Source organism: Vidua chalybeata, chromosome 11 (genome assembly GCF_026979565.1).
Source record: "Vidua chalybeata isolate OUT-0048 chromosome 11, bVidCha1 merged haplotype, whole genome shotgun sequence".
Classification (NCBI taxonomy): Eukaryota; Metazoa; Chordata; class Aves; order Passeriformes; family Viduidae; genus Vidua; species Vidua chalybeata.
The window spans coordinates 13,744,291-13,765,594 of NC_071540.1; the positions used below are offsets into that span (position 1 = coordinate 13,744,291).

Genomic DNA, 21,304 nt, shown 5'->3' on the forward strand with positions numbered 1-21,304 from the left:
AACACCCTGTGAGAAAGTGCCAGGCATTGGGGAGGTTTGTTTAACAGCTCTATAAAACAAGCTGAGACAACCCCTGCGTGCAGGCTGTGCCTGGGGAGCAAAGTGCTGACTCAGGCGTCCTCTCTGCCCCAGGGTGCCACTGCTCTGCAAGAAAATGGCCTTGCTGGGCTTCAAAATTAAGCCCTGCACTTCAAAGCATCCACACACGACATGCATAGGGATGTCTCCAGCCACTCAAGCACATCCCATATCCCAGAGGGCTCATTTGCTGTGGCAAGGTATATCAGCCATGAATGTCTGAGCTGTTCCATCTCAGAGAGCAGTAAAAAGCTGGCTGTTTTGGTGCTAGGCTTGACTTAGCCAGTTGAACCAGCTCCTGGAGCTCAGAGTGACCCTGGGGACAGCACAGGAACTGCACAATCACCCCCGGGGAGATGCAAGAGGGGAGAAGACAGCTCCTTGCAAGGACAGCCAGCCCTATCCTCACACTGCTCCAAGCAGCAACACTGATGTCCATGCAGCAGGGCTTAACCTCTCTCTTAATCCTGCCATCCCGTAGCATTGGTACCAACCAACAGGCATTAAATCTAGCCTGTAAATCTCAGTGTGAGCTGAAAAGCTCGGTGCCGCTCTGCTGCCTGCCTCCTGACCAGCCAAGCAGCTTTCCCTCCACAGGGCTCCTGCCTGGAGGACAGCCGTGCTGCTCCAAGGAGCCATGTGATGCTTTGGAAGCTCCTCTGCATTTTTCTGCTGCTCCAAGAGGTCAGCAGCTGAATGGGAATATTTGCTTCTTGCTTAAGGGCTCCGGTGAATCCAGGACGGCCACGTGCCAGCCAGGGCAATTAGTGAGAAGGGTGGAAGGCCTCAGATGTGCTTATCAAGGTGGGAGGTAACATCACAGCCCCTTGAGCCAGGCTTCAAGGGTGAATTCTGCCAGTGAGGGTGCAGGTACTTCTCCCACCCATCTCCCAGCACCAGGCAGGCTCTGGAGCAGATCTACATGTCTTGGAGACCACAGCTCCTTACAGAGCAAGAGACGGTCCCACCTCCTGCAGAGATCACTGGTCAAACCCCATTCCCATCCTCAAGCACGCAATGTACTATAACCTCTGTCTCTGTGACTCTGAGGACATATCAGGAGAGTGTCTAAAGTCCTTCCAGAGTCAGAAGCCAAGCATGAACAAACTCGGGCGGGATTAGAAATAAACTACCTTTAATCGCAGATCCCCTGCGTGACCTCACAGACCTTTGAATTTGCCCACCAGCAACGTGACAGGGAAAACTGCTGTGCTGTGCTTGAATAAAATCCCTGTCCCCCATTTCCCTTTCCTGTGAACACTAATCCTTCAGCTGGAAATCATTGCCTAAATGTAACAGGTCTATCTTCCTTCCCCGTTTCAGTGTTCCTAGGCCAGCCTGGGAAAGAGGCAGCAGTGGTCCTGGACCACACTTCAGCAGATGTTGTCCCAGTCTCTCAAGCATCCCCCTTGCACTCTCCAGCTCAGGATGAAACATCACCAGCATCTCTTAAGTCAAACATGAGGCTGGCTTCTCACCCTGCTGTGCAAAACAGCTGAGCTGGCTTGTGGACAGGGGAGGGATGTAACGTGGGAACGCACATACGGCTTCAATTTGGAAAGTGGCTAAAAATAGCTCCACGAGGCTCCCACATTCACTGAGTCTCTCCGGCAAGAGATCAATCTTTGCCAGAGCGTCCTGTAAAAGTTTTTCTCCTCTATTTTCATCTTGCTTTTTCTGGAAGCACCAGAGATGTTAGTTTACACCAGTCTTTTACCCACCATCAGTAGGTTTCAGTTAATCACTGGTACCTGAGGGCACAGCTCACCCTCCCAGAACCACCACTTTGGCTCCAGTCCTGCATCTACCCCATATGAGCAACAACGTGACTTGACAAAGGACAGAGTCATCTATTTCTTAATTTTTTTTTTTTTTGCTTTACCAATTTTTTTGGGGCATGAGTCACTGTAAAAAGCCCCGGCTTGCTGAGCTGCTGTGAGCCAGTCTCACCGCACCTCTGGCTGGCTGCTGGGAAAGCTGGGCCTGCCAGCCAAGGCTCCTCCTGCCAGAGCTGGAGGGAAAAAGCTGGAGGTGGCTCCTCCAGCTGGAGGTGGCTCAGCAGTGGTCACTCTGGTCACCCTGCTTCCCTAACACAGTATGAGGCCACTTCATAGCCAAGGGTGGCTTATCCTGGGGGCTGTGCTGACTGGCGAGAGGAGGGTGGACTCTGTGAATGTGATATTGTCTCTAGGATGAATCCAGACTTGGGCAAAAATTGTTGCCCAAGCAGATACAACAACACACCCAGCTCAGCTTAGCAAATTTTGGGAACTCTGCATGCTGTATTTTCTCACTGCGGTGATGGGACCCCTTCATCAATACCTGGCACACTCCTGTGCCTTTGGAGAGGTGGCTCTCTTCTCCCACAGAAGCATGGCTTGTATCTCATACTCTCTCGTGTTCATTTTCATGCCATATCCCTGAAAGCAAGGGAGGAAAACCCAGGGTCCTGCCAGCTGATTCCACCAACCTCCTCACTGATTTCTCCACCTCGCCTCGACCATTAACCCTGCTATTTCCCGGCAAGCTGAGGAATGGATATCCCTTGCCCCAGATTTTATTGCAATAAAGATGACTGCCTGCCAGCTGCCACGACACTTGCCATTCCAGCCTTCACAGCATTTGGCTCTCCAGTCTCCACCACAGCTCCTTAAAAAGCTGAAGCAAAATCTCCCAACTCCACGCATTGAAACACATGGCTTTGGATGGGTGAGCATCTCGCCAAGCTGGCTGGAGGGACTCACTCAGCTTGGCACTCCGAGTGCAAGTCTGTCTTCGTGCTCCGGCTGGTCTAGCTGTTTCTTAACAAAACAGGCTCTGACAACATTGTTTAATAAGGAGCCACTTTGCCTCTGGGGATGGGAGAGAGAAATATGGTGCCTTGACATGTGAAAGGCAAATCCTGTTTGCTCCAAACCATTCGTGGGAGAGTGAGGGAAGCTCAAGCTTCCTCTCCTCAAGGAAATGGTTTTGGCTCTGAATGAATATAGTACTTGGGCTGCCTGACCCTGCCATCCCCATCCCACCAGTCCCAGGGGTGCTCAGGGGCTTCAGCGAGGCTGGTGGGGTATTCTGACCTGATGATGAAGGCTCCTCTGGTTTCCAGAAGTTTCCGTTCACTGCTGAAGCGCTTGAGCAGGTTGATCATGAACTTGTAGAAGTAGGAGTTCATGGTGGGGGTGGAGGGTGAGCACTCCAGGCCTTTTGTACCTGGGGAGGCAAGGGGAGAGCAAATTAGAGCTGTGAGGGCCCTGCTGCCAAAGCCTTGATGAGAGAGCAGACACTGAAAACATGGTCACAGCACTGAGATGATAAGGGCAGGGGCATGGAAAGATTTTCAAGACTCATATAACCACATCTGGTTGGTTCAAGCAGAGCCAGCCCTGTCCTAGCTCTCTCCAGCCCAAGGGAAAGCATCTTATGGTGGTCACAGCCCTGGAAGCAGCACCTGGGGTTAAAATGGGATTTTTGGGAGTTCATCCCAAAGCTATTCAGCTTCAGTAGCTGGTAGAAGAAGGAGTGCCTGAGGCTCTAAATTGAGCCAATCCCATCTCCTCAGATATGGCATGTACACTCATCCCAAAACCACCAGATTGCTGGTGAGTTGAAGAGCCTGTAATCCAACCCCATAAGCCACAGATGCCCTGAGCCCAGTGTGCACGTAGTGGCAGACACACATTCAGCCCTGGGCCACAGCACAGACACCAGTTTACACTTGGTGATATGATTTTCCCTGAGCAGGAGCCACTTGGTACAAGTGTCATATACAATGTGCCCCAGGGCTACCATAAAGTACTGGTCAAACCACAGCAGAGCTCCAGGCTTAGGGATTGTCCTGGTCTGAGACTCTTGGCAGGGAGGGCAGGGAAAGGGGCAGCTCCCAGCTCAGGGAAATATCCCCTCCAAACACAAGAGCAGGGAGCTGGCAGGTAAAGATTGCTTTTCCCACAGTGAAACCCCAGGGGAGATGGTTTATTTAGCTGGATGGGCGCTCAAAGCAAATGTTTGGAGAGAGCACTTCAAAGGCGACTTTGCAAAAAGGGGAGTTCTCTTCCTTAATTTCTCCTTCAGAAAGGCCACGTCTAACTGTGGTAAGGAGGGAAGCCAGCACACATGAGCACCCCAAGGCTACTCTCCACACACTATTTCCATCAGATAACCAAAGGAAATCTGAGCAGTTTGATTTATAGATGTTGTCTGCTTCTATGGACACTCAGTGGAGCACAGAACAGCCAATTAAAGATGTAATTAAGCTGCCAAAGCCCAGGAAAGCTGATGGAAAAGCTGCTTGTCTGTTTTCTATCCTGCCTCTCCCAATGATACACAAGAGATACATGCAGGGCAGCTTCCCCAGGTTTGGATTTAACACCTAAGAGAACATACAGAGCCAAAGAAAAAGGAAAATGAAATACAAGGTCATCCTGACCAGAACCCGGTGTCCTTTTTCCCCTAGAGCTGTGTGTTCACCCACCCCTTGGTATATCTGTAACCCCAAACCAGGCTTTGAAGCAGGCAGCTCCCCGAGCGCAAGTGTTCACCATTGCATCATGTTTCCCCTCAGCTGCAGGGAAGATGATCTGGGCAAAGGAAAAAAAAAAAGGGATCCAGCCGAGCCAATGTGCTCCAAAACAAAGGTGTGTTTGTTTGAAGGCAGGGAGTACCCAGCATGAAAATGCAGCCATGCCCCACGTGTGGTCAATACAGCTGCTCAGCACTGCTCAAAAGGGAGCAGAGACATAGTCTGCAGGTGACATGGGGCAGATCTGCCTTCCCACTGTGCCTGCCTGCAGCTCAGCCTCGAAACTCCCAGCAGAGCCTGGGAAGGCAGGTGAAGACCAAGCAGAAACTGTCTTTCAAAGCTGCAAAGTGATATTCTTGCCCATTTTCTCAGCAACTCCAAGGCACCCAAGCCTGGCTGCGCTGCAACACGAGCTAGCAGCAGGTAGGACATGCCACCTTCATTCCCACCAGCTAACAACGCTTCAGTGATGTAGCTTGTCTGGGGGAAGGTCTGATCTTGGAGTTTCTCTCTTCTCAAGACCCCAAAAATAGTCTCTCTGAGGCCCACAGCAGCATCAATGGCACAGTGTTCCCTCCACAAAGCAAAGCCAGCTTTCTGCCTCATTGTCATCTTGCATGCCTTCTAGCCAAACATTACATATCCTAAAAAACATCCCAAAGGAAAAACAGGAAGAGGCAGCATTTTTTCTCCTCCCTGACAGTACCAGCACTTCTGCTGTGCACAGGACAAAGCTGTATGGAGATGTATGGCTGCAAGACAGACCAGCCACAAGCACCTTTAGATATGTGCTCTGAAGTGGTGCAGTCTCCCGCATCTTCAGCTAGAGGCCTGCTGGATCAGCTGAGTATCCAAAAGTCACAATTGCCTTGAAGATCAGATCCCAGCTAGTCTGCAGGATCTTCAGTACTGCTGTTGTCTTCCATCGACTGGTTCCTGAACCTTGGACCCTTCTGCCCAGCCTGGAAGCAAGGAAGGACTGGGATACAGGGATGGTGAAAACAAGACTGCCCTGTTTTTCCTAGAAGAAAGCAGGTGAATCTGCCCACTCCAGGGAGTCTTTTCACCATCCTTTGCCTCTGGGAGCATTAAGACTGAACTCCACAGGGATCATTTCTCCATCCTTTGCCCACCTGGTGCACAGCAGCTATGCCTGCGTATTCCTAAAGAACGTTTCCACTGTGGCACACCATGCCAGAGAAGCCTTGCCAGTGCTCTCTAGGGGTAATGCTGGGAGTGAGAAACCAGGGTGAAGGAGTCTGCCAGGCTGTAAAAGGCTCCACCAAACCTCAGATGAGCTTAAACAGGCTATATTTCTTCCAAGCAGGTAAAGCAATTCTCTTCCAAAACCTCCCAATCCTCCAAACTTCCCGTTTGCTCTGTTTACAGGATGTCTAGGAAGTGGCTGGCACCTTGTGTGCCATGGTGTAACCCTTCCTGGCGTAGCCCAGAGTTCAGCTCGCTGCCCTGCGGGTGGGTTACAGCTCAGCACAGTGGCATTCCCAGCCCGACAGAACTGTAGGAGCAGCTTGTCAAGTGTTTCTCTGAAGCACGAGAGACAAGCAGGAAGAAGTGTTAAGAAAACTGTGGCATAATTAATTGAAGCTTGCACCTCTCTGCCTTTCCCTGAAGCAAGACTTTGCAGATCCGTAACCTGCCAGATCTGCTGTTAACGTAGCTGGGGCTGGTGGCACGTCACAGCTCTGCCACTTTTTTTTTTAATCGTGCGTGGAGGAGGGAGCTGGTAGAAGAAAGATCCATGCTCAGAGCAATGATGAAACTCAGTCCAGACATCCACTAGAACAGGAACAAATGGGAATTTTGGGCTCAGAGGAACATCAGAGCAGTGAAACATGACAAAAGGCATGTGGGAATTGCAGCTCTATGGCCGCAGTGAGTCCACATCAGCCTGGGTTCCTTAAAATTGAATCACAGAAGGGACCTTAAAAGTTCATCTAGTTCAAACCACATTGCAATGGGCAGGGACACCTTCCACTAGACCAGGTTGCTCAGAGCTGCATCCAATCTGGCCTTGAACACTTTCAGGGATGGGGCAGCCACACCTTTTCTTGGCAACCTGTGCCAGTAACTCATCACCCTCACAATAAAGAATTTCTTTCTAATATCTAAGCTAAACATATTCTGTCAGTTTTACACCATTATCCCTTGTCCTACCAATGACTACATCAACCTCCTGCAGCCCAGGGTGCCAGGCTAACAAATCCTTTCCCTGGATTCCCTTCACAGACTGGGGTAGAGCCAGGGACACAAGTGGGCTTCTTGGATCATCTAAGTCAATACCAACATCTGTTCCCCCAGCCATGAGTGCCAGCTCAAGCAGAGCACAGCGAACGTCTGCAAACCCCCAGTGCATCCCTGAGCGCTCACCAGTGGCTCATGCTGTTCCCATCGCCTGCGTGGCCACACTATAAATCAACCGAGACAGGCAATTAAGGATCTATATTAAGGCCCTTATAAATATATATTGTACATCACCCTGGAACATTCAGGCTGTCTGGCTGCTTGATGGGCTGAGCTGTGTTGAGACCTACAGTATCCAAAGTGCCCCCACATTGCTCTGGATGAGCCAGGCAGACTCTGACATGAACTCGGATTTTCCTATCTCAGCCACAAAGTTCTGAACTTCACCCTGGCATAAAACATAACTTCTATTAATTTACTATAATTGGTTTCAAACTAGTCTTAATTAAAACCGGTGTGGACTTGCTTAACTCCATTGAAACCAAATTGAAGTAAGATTGGAGCAGAATTGATTCCTTTCCGAAGCGAGCTAAAGCTGGGTAAGCTGGTTAAAGAGTATCCACAAGGGTATTTGCGGTGGTTTAGCTAAAATGATTTACCGCAATCTCTAATTGAAGCAATTTCAGCTCGGATATAGGGAGGGTAAGCTAAGAGTTGGCGAGGCCAAGCATCCTTCCCACCCGAGTGTTTCCCCAAGGCATCATGTTTCCAGCTCAGCCCAGAGAACGATCTCCCTCGGCTCTTCTGGGAACAACAGGGATAAACCCGGCGGCAGCCGGAGCTGGTCCGTGAGCCTTCAACCCGCCCGAGCGCCAGCAGCGTGGGAGTCGGCACTGCCAGATGGTGCTCGGTGAAACCCCGGGCAGCGATGTGGGAATCTGCGCAGCACCTCCCCCCGGCAGCCTTCCCCAGGATGTTTTGAATTTTAGCTTTTGCAAACACGGAGTGGTGAAGCCTCGTGGAGCAAGATAAAAATAGAGCCGTAAAAAAGGCAAATCCTCCCCTCCTCCTCCCAGAAAGCCAGCGCAGGGCGTAGCTGGAAACAGATGTGAACATGTCGGCAGCTCAGCTGGGCTCTGGAAAACCTCCACTCTCCCCTTTCCAGAGCACAGGATGCTGCTGACGAAATAAACCCATCAAAATTCTGGATTGCACGGCCAGGGGCTGTGCTCAGCCTGTTTTACTTGGATACACAGAGATGTTTCTCCCCTTCCTACCTGGCTGAAGAGCCATGGGTTTGTAATTCCTGAGACTTCAACATCTTGACAGAAAGGGGGTCTCAGCTTGGGGTACATATTTTGATACCAAATGAGGCTTTTGCTGCTCTTTGTTCTCCCCACCTTATGCAGGGTCTGTGCTCATGGTTGCCTTGGAGGAAGGCAGCAGGCAATGATAATCCTGATGGTTTTCCTAGGAAAGTTAGCAGCCCACTACTGCCTCATTTTTCTTCACTAAGGTAAATCAATAAGCAAAAATGCAGCAGGGGTATAGCTCTGCCATTGTTCAGGAGCACAAAGTACCCAGCAGAAATGCAAACCAGGAATGGATAAGGTTCATGGTGAGCTTAGAGTGGGTTGAGGCTCCTGCATGGAAAAGTAAAGTATATGGAAGACAACCTGAAGGAATGAGCAGCAAAGGGATTTGCTGGGCCGTTTTGACACCAATATTCATTCCGCTAGTTTGTTTTTCACCTCATTCCTCACCTCACCCTACAAATTCCTCACGTCTTCAGGAAACTGAGTCAGCTCAGCAAAGTAACTCTAAAGGAGGGCTTGGCTATGAGTGATTTATCTACACCATCAAGTTCTCCTTTGTCCACCACTACAACTCAGTAATCTCAGCTGTTTTTTGGGAATCCCCAGGCTTTCTGGCTGGCTGTATGCTGTGACCATCTCAGGAGGAATGGATACCTGGAGGCAGGCCAGGAGAGTTAACACTACATCTGGATGGTCTCTCCTGGGGCTTTCCACAGCATCCCAGCTCCACTATTACACTGCATCCAGGAAAACAAACAGATCACCCTTGCTTTCAAATTCCTCTCCTCCCCAAGAGGCAGAAGAAAATTTTTGACAGTCAACTCTCCTGAATGGCTTCACACCAGTAGGAAAAGAGATGCCACAGACGCCAACCATCAGGAACCAGACTGCTGAGCTCAGAGCACTCAGGACAGTCCTCTTTACTCTTACCTGTTTGACTCCTCTGCTCCCTGCTGTCACATTCCTGATTCTACAAAAACTGTTGGAAACTGGCTCCTTCAAGAGCAAGTGGTTAGTGGTGTGATGTCATCTACCTCATTGCCTTTTGTGGGGAGGATGAGTAAGGAAGGGTTTCACTTTTATGCTTCTCTAACACTGGAAATAGCAGCTTAGCAAATCTGAGCCATCTGACAAGAAGCCACCTTCTCTTTTCTACCTTTCATGGACCTCCTGCACACTACAGACTCTCACCTGATGTTTGCAGAGGCTGCCCTAACATTTTACAGACTGTCTGGAGGTGGGACCTTGTCATACGCTGCCACCTCTGCTGATCTACAATGACACAATTGAAGCAACAGACAATGAAAAGGGAGTGGTTTGGCTCACTGAGAATAAAATCCCCCCCAAGATATGTTGAAAGCAAACCCCTAACACAGAATATCTCCACTCTGGAATGTTGCATGTTCCATGGGGGGGATACAGCAAGACTGAACTCAAGAGACTACATTTCTCAGGGACTTCTTGCAGTCTCCTCCAGAGTAATCCACTGATTCCATGGGATATCCATGGTCTGGTGGAAACCAATGACCTCAGGCACTTCAGTGAATCCACATACGGAGTCAGACTCCCAGTAAACATCCTATAGCGTGAGGTGCTCAGAGGGTGCAGCACTGTCCCCACCACCTCCGGCAGGAAGCCAGGCAGGAGAGACCAGACCATGCTGGAGAGGAAACAAAGGGCTGTAACTGCTTCACCTTACAAAGCTGTGCTGAAAGGAAGGAAGAGATGTGTGCAAGAGTTACCCTGTGCAAGGCAGCAGCTGGTCTGGCAACCTTTTGGAATGAGCTTTGGTCTCTCGTGTCTCTCTCTAGAGCAGAGCTGTAGATGAGGCTGGAGAGCTTCCACCTATGGTATCATGGAATGGTTTGGGTTGGAAGGGACATTTAAAGGCCATTTAGTCCAACCCCCTTGCCATGGGCAAGGACATCTCCCACTAGACCAAGTTGCTCAGAGCCCTGTCCAACCTGGCCTTGAACACTTCCAGGGATGGCACTTCATATCTCTGGGTAACCTCTTCCAGTACCTTGCCATCCTCACAATGAAGAATTTCTTCCTAACACTTAATCTAACATTACTCTTTCAGCTTGAAGCCATTCCCCCTTGTCTTGTCATCCCATGCCTTGTCCAAAGTCCCTGTCCAGTTTTTCTGGAGCCCTTTCAGGCACTGGAAGAGGCTCTAAGGTCTCCCTGGAACCTTCTCCAGGTTAAACAACCTCAACTCCCAGTCTCTCTCCTTAGTGGAGGTGCTCAAGCCTTTGATCATCTCTGTGACCTCCTCTGGGCTTGCTACAACAGGTCTGTGTCCTTCCTGTGCTGAGGACTCCAGATCTGGATGCAGTCTTCCAGATGGGGTCTCACCAGAGTGGAGTAAAGGCACAGAATCACCTCCCTTGACCTGCTGACCTCGGTGACAACCACTCTCAGGTCATCTGCTACTTGTCTCAACTTCTACGGAGTTGGAAAAGACACTCCCAAAGCAAAGCAAGCACTGGATTCCCATTGTACTGATCAGACCAGCATTTGCACAATCTCTCTAAAGACTGGGAAGCTCTTGGGCACAGCCCTGCAGCCCTTGTCCCTGGAAAAGTGGGCAGAAGGTACCAAGGAGACACTCCTGGAGGCCAAAACCAGCCACCCTCTCCCAGGGCAGTTGGAGCAGGTCAGAAGGAAATGCTGGGTCTCCCCAGCAGTGCTGAGCTGGGCTGGCCCTAGTTCATTGTGCTTGGAGAAGGCGTCGAGGGCAGCTGACCTTACGTAACCAGAGAACAAAGTGGCTAAATAAAAACTGGAGCTGGGAACAGGCTGCGGAAGTGGGACACGGCTTTCCTGACTAATCAACCAGCATCTGAAGGAAACCAAACTCAATGGCAGGGAAACAACTGCATAAACACATCCCCAGGGAAGAAAGGGAGAGAGAGGAAACACGGGGGAAGACCATGGGGGCACTGGCCCCTTCCACCTCCATTCCTGCTCTTACTGCTTGGCTAGCAAAGCCTGCAGTGCCAAGACAGAGAGCACAGCAGGAAATCTGCCACAAGCTCAAGGAATTCAAAGGGTGACCTTGCTTGTTTACCTGCAAAGCCACCAAGTGCACATTTGGAAGGGCCTCTGGGACAGGAGAGGATTTGTGCTGGGATAGATCAGCAGTTCTCCTCCCACTGCTGGCTTCAATGGCAACTCAGTTTGAAGTGGATGAAGGGAATGGAGAAATTTAACGCTGGGGAGAAGTGCTGGGACACTGCAGCCCCCACTCTAATGGGGCAACAGCATCCATCCTACTGCCAATACAGCACTGTCTGAACCACAGCACCCTAGAGAACCATCCCATATACCCCAGTACAAAACCAGTGACTCCAGAAAGGGGTACAACCTCTCTCTATTGCCAGCACCTCATGATTTTTGCCTGGGAAGGGCAGAGTTTTGGCTCACTTGCTCTCACCACCCAGGACCACTCTCAGACATGGGGATGTCTGAGAGTACTGTACTGCTCCGAAAAGTCCTCCCTTCAAGCAATCCTCTGGTAAAAGGAGTATTTTTCAGGAGCATCTGATTTTCCAGGCATAATCCAGGAAGGTCCTGGTCCAGCTCTGACCCTCAATTTCCCTGGGGGAATTCCCCAGCAGCCCATCCGGTCTCAGCCTTGGGTGGTCAAAGCTAGACGGGAATGGGGCCATGATAAAAGCCCAAAGCCAACGAACCAGCTCCTTTTTCCCCTCCCCTAAAACATCTGCCTTTGGTTAAAAGCCAATGACCCTGCAAAGTTCAGCCCCAAGTAAATTCTTAAGGAACAATTTTCTAGTCCATTATAGGGAAGAGGAAAATAGGTGAAGAAGCCAGAGCCCACTAGGACCTGTGTGGGGGCAAGTTGTGGGGAGACCCTGGGGCAACGGGAGCTCTGGCTCCAGAAGATCTACTCCAGGAGGGGAGAGCCAGACTCTTTTTAAAGGTTACACTTGAGTAAGTGAAGCCAAGTTGCTCTTCCAGATAGCTAACAGGGGCCACGGCAGTCGTTAGGATCCACGCCATCCAGCCTGCTATTTTTAGATCATCCAGAAGGAAGGAAACCTCAGACAACCATCAGTGCAAGCTGAACTGCAGCTCCTCAGCTGCTTGGCCAGCACTGCAGGAGCCACTCCACCCAGGCAGTCTCACTTCTGACAGTGGGAGGATGGATGAGACTTGTAGAGAGTTTGGGGAGGTCACCAGCTCTGCAGACCTCACCTCTCCATTGCAGAGATAAAGCTGCCAGCAGGAAACAGGTAGATGCACAAAAAAAAAAAAAAAAATCCCACCCTGAACAGACAAAGACCTGAGCTGGTTGCTGGTGCAAACATTTATAAGACCAGGGAGGGGTGAGTGATCCAGGATGTTCGGAGAAAACAAAGCCTGGGGATGGGAAAGCAAAGCCTCTCACTCTGGTGGTGATTTTGCAAGGCCCTGTGGCTGCATCCTGTGCAGGGAGAGGCAGCCTTGGCTCAGTGCTCGGGTTGCAATCCAAAGCTCACATGAAACGTGCTTTTGGCTGGGACGACCTGGCCTGGGGAGTACAACAGGGAGGCCCTTAAATAGCAGCGGAGGAGGAGAAGGAGAAGCCAAGCAACTGTAAAGCATGAACCACAGACAAGTGAAGGTGAAAAAAACTTCCCCATGTGCCGGGATAATTAATAAAAGGTTGTTTTTTGTTTTTTTTTTTAATCTCTCAAGTCCCCAGAAAATACGATCGTCCCTCTTCATCTTTCTCCTGAGGTTCTGCCAGACACTCAGAGCAACATAACAGTTCATAGCCAATGTGGGCAGCCTGGCACAGGGATCCCTCTGCAGATCCATGGATGTTTTTGAGATCTGGGATTGCAGCCAGCATCTCATCCTGCACAGATTCTAGGGCTCTGAGGGCTTTTACAAGGAGAAAAGAGGCTGGAGCCCAAGGTCCCGTAAAAAATAGGACAACAATGACATCTCTCCACACTGGCCTCTGGAGCATCCTGCTGCTAAACTGAGCCCTAAATCCCCAAAACATGAACTAAGGGAAAGAGCAGGAAAAATAAAAGCAGCGCCCTGGTCTGTGCCATGGCAGACTCGATCCCCAAACTATGCTGGGTGAGGATGAAGACATTGATTTATTACTGTAAAATAAGCTTCTCCTTTTGCCTGAGCAAACCTGACTGGTGCCATGGAACATGGAGAGAGCCCAGGAGCAGGGAGGCACAGAGCTGTGGCACAGAGGCACTCACTGGAGGAGCTCAGCTGGCCAGCCCTGGCTGGGACATGAAGCTCCACTGGGCCAGGTCGCACATCGGAGCCATCGGAGGGACCATGAGCCTCCTCTGTCTGTCCTGCTGGGGAAGAAGCGATCTCAGCCAGCAATTCCAGGTCCTTCAGGATAACCTGCGGAGAGAGGGATGGTGCAGGGTGAGCTTTCCTTCCAAATCCACATATAGAGAGGGTGAGGTGGGAAGCAAACACCAAATCTCAGCACACTGAGAAAGGTATAGTAAAAGAGGGCTACCTACAAAATTCCAAGTGGAAATTTTGAAATGTTTGCAGAGGGGATGGGGAAGGAAAGACAAAAGAGGAAAAAAAAAAAAAAAAAAACAACCAGTTTCTGCTCTGAGAGTCCCGAGGAAGCATATGAAATTAAACCAAATTTACACAACCAGGAATAGGGCTTGCTTTCCCCTTGTCCCACTTTATGGAAGTCTGGGATTTGTATTCCCTTCATATCCTCAGATTTGAAACAATCCCAGCACGAGCACAGGGATATTCTGGGGACACATACCAGCCAGCTCCCCTCTGCAAGGCAGCATCCCAGGGAAGGCTCAGCTCAGGATGTCAAGGCAGAGCTGCCATTCAGATTTCATAGCTCTTTTTTTCCAGAAGTCACCAAATTGGTCTATATATAGCACTTCTGGAGAAGTTATTACTGGGTGGGTTTTTTTTTTCCATCCTCAACCCTTCTCGAGTCTCAGGCTATTTTGGGTCCCCCTTCATTCAAATGTCCTTGGGTTGAGATATTTCATCAGCCGTCCTTGATGCTCTAAGTGCAGCAGGGCTGTGCAGAGCAAAAGAGCTGCCAAAAAGGGTCAACTGCCACATCTTTACTCCTCAACATCTGGCAGAGCACATCCCAACCACCCTCTGCCCACCAGCACAGTTATCCCAGGTTTTCCCTGTGTTCTCACAATGCATCTTTCTGAAGAGCTGCAGTTATACAGGAGTTTTAGTTTCTGAGCTAACATAGAAAACCCCTCCCCCTGGAAAAACAAAAAGCCAATTATGTCTTTTTTTTTTTTTTTTTAAATCATGGAAAACAAAATCCCTGAAAATCAGAAAGAGGAGCTCCTGGGTTTTTCTTTTGCACAGATATCTTAAGCTGAGTGCATTTTTGGGGCATTTTTTGAAATTAAGGCTGATTTTCAAGCATCCAGCAGCCTCAGAGCAGGCAGTGTGGTGTCTAGGCTGTGTATGGTGTAGGGGCAGTGGCAAGGAAACAGCCTGCCACAGGCACCACAAGGCTCCAACACGCTTGGGAAGACCCTGTGCCTATAAACATGATTAAATCTCAATCCACAGCTCCCAAAGGCAGGAAAAAAAAAGACAACAACTTGTATTGCTGTCCCTGAAGAATACAGCACCTCTGTGATGCTGCCAAGAATGGAAGCTCACTGCCAGCGTGGGAGGACCCTGCCATTACCAGCCTTCATCCTCTTCCAGGGAGAGGAGTCTGTGGTCCCTAGCAGAGGGAAGTCCTTGGTCCTCCCTCCCTTCCTGGATTTCAAGCATCTGTAGCTCAGACAGAGTGATGCTGGCTGTGTTTTAAGTGGAGGATGTCCCTGAGCAGAGCTCAGGATGCCTGGTCTCCTGAAGCCCTATGTAGGTTTTCTAGTGGCTAACCATGTGACTCAGCTGAACTTGCAGCCTTTGAACAGGCACCAACTCGGTTCTCAGGCTCTCACAATGGGGAAATAACACCCAAAGGTTTCCAAGTCATGTTGGCTGAAACTGGCAAAGGGACTCAGGGCTTGGCTACAAGCGCTGGCAGTCAGGCAAAAGCCAGGAGTTTCATTCATGTGGTGCATTTTGCCAAACCCAACACAACCAGGAGCTGAGGCCCTGTGTGGTTGATGTACAGCATGACCTGGCCACTCATGACTGCCTTCCTGCCGTACTCACTGCTGCCCTGGTGCCCCCACCAAGCCACATCATCCAGCTTAGTTTTCACCAGCAGCTCCGACAGCTTGAGAAAAAATGACCAAGCCCCCAGGCTAGGCAAAAAACAACCCTGTTGCATCCCATAGCTTTTAGAGTCATGACTTGAGGTCAGATCCTTAATCGGCCTCTCATGAGCCCCATCTCTGAGATCCTGCTTGGGCCCAGGATGCTCTGGCCAGGGTAGCCAGGGCAGCAGTGACCAGCACCACTGGAGGATATACATGGACCTCGCAAGCTTTGGAGAGGTTAAGGAGTATCCCCTCTATGGTAGGTTACAGGCAGGAGGTGGAAAAAGCAGCATAGGCTGAATTTTGCAACTGAAAAACATGGAGGAAATAACAAGCAGGAGGGATCAGTACATGAGCATTGGGAGGAAGAGCAGGCAGCCGCAAAGACCTGGGGTTTTCCAGCCGTGGGAAAGAGGCAGGAAGCTCCAGCTCCCGCTGATTCTTCCCCGCATGCTCTGGAGAGGGTTCCCAGCTGGGGACAGAGGAAAGGCAGGAGTGCTTGGTATGCACTGCACATCCCTGTGCTGAGCAAAGCTGGAGCTGGCGGCTGGCTTTGTGCGAGCCAGGAGGCTCTAAGAAAGCAATATCCTGCCATTGCCATGGCAACGACCGGCTGCGCCAGGAGCGAGCGGGTCCCATCCGTCAGGAACCCAGTGGCCCTCGGACTGACAGCGCTGGAGCACGAGGGCCAGAGCCCTTCCCAGCTGCCAGGCAAAGGTGTGATCTTGACAGCCAACCTGGAGGATCAACCCCCATGGCATTTGCCTGATCCCGAGGGGATCACTGGGAGGGTTTCCCAGTGGTGATGAGACATAGGACAGTGTGCCCTGCTGTGGGCAAACATGTGCCTGGTTAGTGTAAATAGAAAGGAGCAAGAGAAACAGCATCATGGTGGATGGGGAGACCTGTCCAATGTCTCACGCCATTCCCAGCACAGGGATGAAGAGTAGCATGGAAGAGGACAAGCTCTGGGTGGCCAGGGAATGAGAAGCAGGTTTCCAGACAGTTATAAATAAGCAGCTATTTCTCCTCTCTGAGAATAGGCAAGATTTCTCCCTGCATTGTCTCCAGAGCACAGATTTTGAGGGCACACACAACTGTCAGCTTCTCCAGATCTAGGTCAGGTTAATTTGCTGCTTGTTCTGGTTGAATGGAGCCGAGACCAGCTCTGCTGGCGGTGGCACGGGGTGAAAGCAGCCCCTGGATGGTGTGTGCTGGATGGGATGCACCTCCCTGTGCGTGCAAAGCGATGCCTCGGTGCTCCTGCAAGAGGGAAGGCATTTGCCTCTTGTCAGAACACTGGGTTGGCCCCAGCCCAAGGCAGAGGAAGGGGAGTTGACCCCAAATGTGCTGCAGACCCCTGGGAGTGAGACTTAGTATCCCACAGCACATGATGACTACTAGGACACGAGAGCAGGCTGCAGCAGCAGTTCCTGGGACACATGAAGTGGCAAGGGTATGGACTGGCTCCTCAAGGTGTTGTCCTTGCTGGTATTTACAGATAAGCTAGGAAAAAAAAGAAATAAATTAAAATGCTTGTGTGCAGCTGGGAGATGCTCCTGGGTGGCCTTGGATGTCCTAGTGGACATTAATATTCTCTGGGCAATGAAACAGGGCACTCAAGATCAGGTTATTCTTGCCAAGGAGAAGATGGGAATTCAGCTGAAGCAAGATACTACCAAGACAGAAAACAAGAACATTAAGGGTGGCAAAGCACTTCAAAGGGGCTGGGAGACTGTGGAAACCCCATGGCATTTCCAGGATGGGCAACGGAGGTGGTGGAGAGACCCAGTGGGAACAAGGAAAAGCCAAGGATGCTGCTGGGTGCTTCCTCCTTCTCCACAACATAAACACAGCCCCATTTGTTTTATATTTTTCCTCTTCCAACGCTTTTAGCCGTAGTCAGGGAAGGAGGTGAGCATGGGCAGGCAGTCCTGGAGCCAGGAGTGGCCAGGAGCGAGGCTGGCTGAGCCCCAGACACATACAGTGTGAAAAGCAAACTTGCATTCCCCCCTGCCTCCACCAGCTTTAAAGACAGAAAAAGAAAAGAAAACCCACCATTAATCTTCCCACACCAATTTAACCAAACATCTTTTCAGGTCCCTGACACAGTAACTTTTATCCTCTGATCTTGCCAAGATCTATTTTTTTTTTGCCTTCCCAGGAGAGGATGGGGAGCAGAGGGAAGGCAGAAGGCCCAGGGACTTCTCCTCTCCTCCCCATGGCAAATCCTGCCAGGTCACGCTGACACATGCTCACAGCACCAGCAAATACAGTGGGGGCAGGCACTTGGTAATAGAGCTACAGCCATCCCAAAACAAGCTGGAACCTGAAAATTCCCTGTCCACCCTCCTGCTTTGTAAATCCCTCTGTCCCTGCTGCTGGGGGTGTGAGGACCAGGCCTGCAGCGCCCAACACTGTCACAGCTCAGAGCACCCCTTTAAATGAGTTTAATTAGTGCACAGGGAGCTTAACATGCCACCTGATGCCAGTCAGGGCAGGATGCCAAGGAGGTATTTCATAGAATCATAGAATCCCAGAATATGCTGAGTTGGAAGAGACCCACAAGGATCATGGAGTCATGGAATCCTTAAGGTTGAAAAAAAAAAATCTAAGACCACCGAGTCCAAACGCCATGCTCACAACCAAGCCACATCCAAGTGCCACAAGTGCTATTTCTTCATGCATTGAAGGGCAGGGAAGGATGCAACACAGGTCCAGCTGGTGGAATGGGGCTGGAACAGCCCTGGAGTATCCCTTCAGGCCATGCTGTGGGAGGATGGATGCCTGCAAACCCTTGAAACTCAACACCCGCAGTCCCAGAGCTCACGACACGCAAAAAGTTTGCTTTTATTTGCTGTCTCCCACCCACCACCTCCCTCTGCACACAGGGAACCAGGCACCCAAAGCCAAACTCACTAAATCTTGCATCCTACATCTCCATCCCACCCTAGACCCTCTCCGAGTCAGCTTCCCAGGACAGAGATTGCCTGTCCTCCATGGCAGTCAGGTTTTCTGTGGTTTTAGTCTGCTCCATAATGCAGGAGCAGACTAATAATAATCCACAAATGCTGCAAGCACCACCTCAAGCCCAGATTGCCAGTTTACCCCAGTTCACTGTACACATAAAGTGCATATACATATGTATATGTAAGTTAGGAAATTGTGGTCTGAAACTGGGGCTAAGCCAAGAAGTTCCCTATGGATCATATTCCCCACAAAGAAACTTCCTATTTCTGCAGGATGCAGCACATAGATTATTGTTAAACCAGGTGGTCTTGAATCCACTGAGAAAGCATCACCCCACTCCTGCTTACAGGCTGCTTCCACATATGGCAAACCAAGCTAACCGCATTTTCCACTGTCCAACTGGAATTATACACATTTCTTTATACTGCATTTCAGTCCCAAGCTCACCCTCAGGGTCCCTCTTGAAAACCATTTGCCTCCTTGCTTCAGTACCTCATAGCTTTGAGTCTCCCTCCAGAGAAGCTTTACCACCAAAAAAAGTTTAAATGAAGCCAGGCATACATATATTACAGTTCTCCTCTGTGCAATCTTTAGCTTACACCCTCTGCTTTGCATCAGGTCACAATATTTTGGCTGTGGCAGATGAAAGGCCAGGAGCTGGAGGACAATGACTCTAAACACAACAGAGCAAAGCTCCAAACCAAGCCACGTTAAGACAGCTAATTGCTTTGGCACAAGCCTTTGTTCGGCTTCATTGTACTGGGATCAGGTGTGATAGGAGAAATTCACCAGGATTCAGTGTGACAGCACTGAGTCAGAGCAGGGCAGAGACCTGGCTTTGACACCCTGCAGCAAGACACTGCAGCAGGACATGCAAAGGAAAGAGATGACTATCAGTATACCACCATCCCAGGGTTTTCTTCTCTTCTAGTTTAATACTGGAAGCCCAAGAGAGGGCAGAACTTTTCAGCTTCTTGTGGGAAGTTGGCTTGAGGGTCATGTAGAGGTTCAAGTACACCACAGAATCACATAACGGTTTGGGTTGGAAGAGACCTTTAAAGATTATCTGGTTCCAACTCCCCTGCCATGGGCAGGGACAACTTCTGCTAGATAAGGTTGCTCAGAGCTCCATCCAATCTGAACACTTCAATGGATGGGGCAGCCACAGATTCTCTAAGCAATCTTCTCTCAGCAACCCGTGCCAGTGTCTCACCATCCTCACATGGAAGAATTTCTTCTTAGTAACTCATCTAAAGTTACTGCCCTCCAAAGTCGGTGGCAGCCAAGGCTGAGTTCACTCTCTCTAGAGAAGGTCACCAACTTTTTAGGAGACTTCTGAAGGAAGTGCTTCTGTACTCAAAGTCTTGCCCAGCCACTGGGCAGGTTTTCACGTTAGCAGAGATGAGGAAGCCGGAGTCTATCCTGCTCCACATCAGACACCAGCTCCACCTCATGCGTCATTCCTGCATGACTCAGACAAAAGTCCCAGCACAACTTTCAACCCCCAACAAGAGTGAGGGGAGCAGATAAGCAAACAGGAACACGTTCAGCCATAAAGAAACCACTCCATTGTGGAGCCAGAAAAAGGAAAACAAAACAAAGAAAGAAACCGAGTAGTATCACTGCTTCACAGTTTTCTCAGAGATGCCTCAGTTCCTGTTGTGTTCACTTCAGCTCAGTGTCTGGATCCATTCAGAATCCAGAGAACTGAGAGACTACATCCAAAGCTGCCTTTGCACCATGAACTTGCAGAAGGAGGCAATTTGAAGAACAACATCTTCTTTTCAGCAGTGCCTATCAGCAGTGGTGCCTTTAGCCTGCAGGTGAAAAGGTCCCACTCACTACTCCCAAACAGCATTTCCTAACTTTTCATCTTTCCTAACATCAGTTTTTCAACCAGGGCAGCAAGGCTCCTACAGACAAACCAAGCAGACAGTGCAGAAAAACCCACTCCCAGCAGGATCCGGTTACATCTTGTAAGGAAGTTTTCAAGCACATCAAATTTTAAGCAGGGCTTTTATAGATTGCCTTCAAAACCAGGTCTCAAACGCAGGACAGAACATCTCCCTGTCAGGAAAGCACAGGAAGCAGCATGAGGTGACGCAGTGCAGCAGCACAGCATCTGACAGCCAGGAATCCTGGATCCCAACTTGTCTACATATCAAAGGGAACTGCCTGCTTCAGCTTTGCTCCAACTTCTCTGTGCTGCCTTTGTGAATCTTAACTAGGTCTCTTGACCATTCCTTTACTGGCACAGGAGAATTAGGTAGGAAGGGGAACAGGAGAGACGGCAGAAATGACTCAGGACACTGCAGATGCATCATGAGATACTGGCCCCTGTTCAGCACAGTGGAGGTGGTGCAACACCCTGTGCTACTTGAATGACAAAAACAGGGGTGAGAACTTAAGAGGCATGGATCTGGCTCCATCCAGCGCGAGTCTTTCTTTGCTTTGAGCTTGATTATTTATGGCAAGTGCAGAGAGAGACTGAGAGCAGCTCAGCAAGACAAGACCTTAAAAATAAGGTGCCTGAGTACAGTCTTTCAGTCTGATGCACAGACTAACACTGACCCTCTGAAGCCAGATTGTCCTTTGGTGATGAGCTGGTGACAAACAACTGCTCCAGGGCACATCAGCAGAATGACAGGTAGCCTCCAAACTGTGTACAGGGGCCAGGGGAACTCTAGGCACTACAGAAGGATGTTCAACCTTGTTGGGAATAAAGATGATACTGACACTGCCGAGCCAGTTCCCTTGGGGAGGGCAGCATCACAAGAGAAAGCAGAAAAACCCTCTGAAGATGTGTATACACCTCGTGCTACACCACGCAACGTGCACAGGCCTATCTGGAAAGAGGAGGGAGATGCTTCCTCATCACAGCTGATGTTTAGCTCACATAGGCCCCCATGCTGACCAGGTGACCCCCAGGCTATTATCCAGGAGGTTTGGGGGGGAGGGGTCACAGCCTGCAGATGACGTGGGACAATGTGACTGTGCACAGA

The 21,304-nt window shown here is 50.1% G+C and overlaps 1 protein-coding gene across 3 annotated transcripts in view; it reads right to left on the reverse strand.

Moving 5' to 3' along the window:
- Positions 1-21,304, reverse strand: part of VAC14 (VAC14 component of PIKFYVE complex) — a 61,312-nt gene that overhangs the window by 16,778 nt on the left and 23,230 nt on the right. For all 3 annotated transcript variants that reach the window (XM_053953018.1, XM_053953017.1, XM_053953019.1), the window contains 2 exons: positions 13,347-13,500; positions 3,156-3,288 (listed from right to left, as the gene is read on the reverse strand). In XM_053953018.1, the coding sequence (XP_053808993.1) occupies positions 3,156-3,288; positions 13,347-13,500 (287 nt within the window). The remainder of the gene's footprint in view (positions 1-3,155; positions 3,289-13,346; positions 13,501-21,304) is intronic.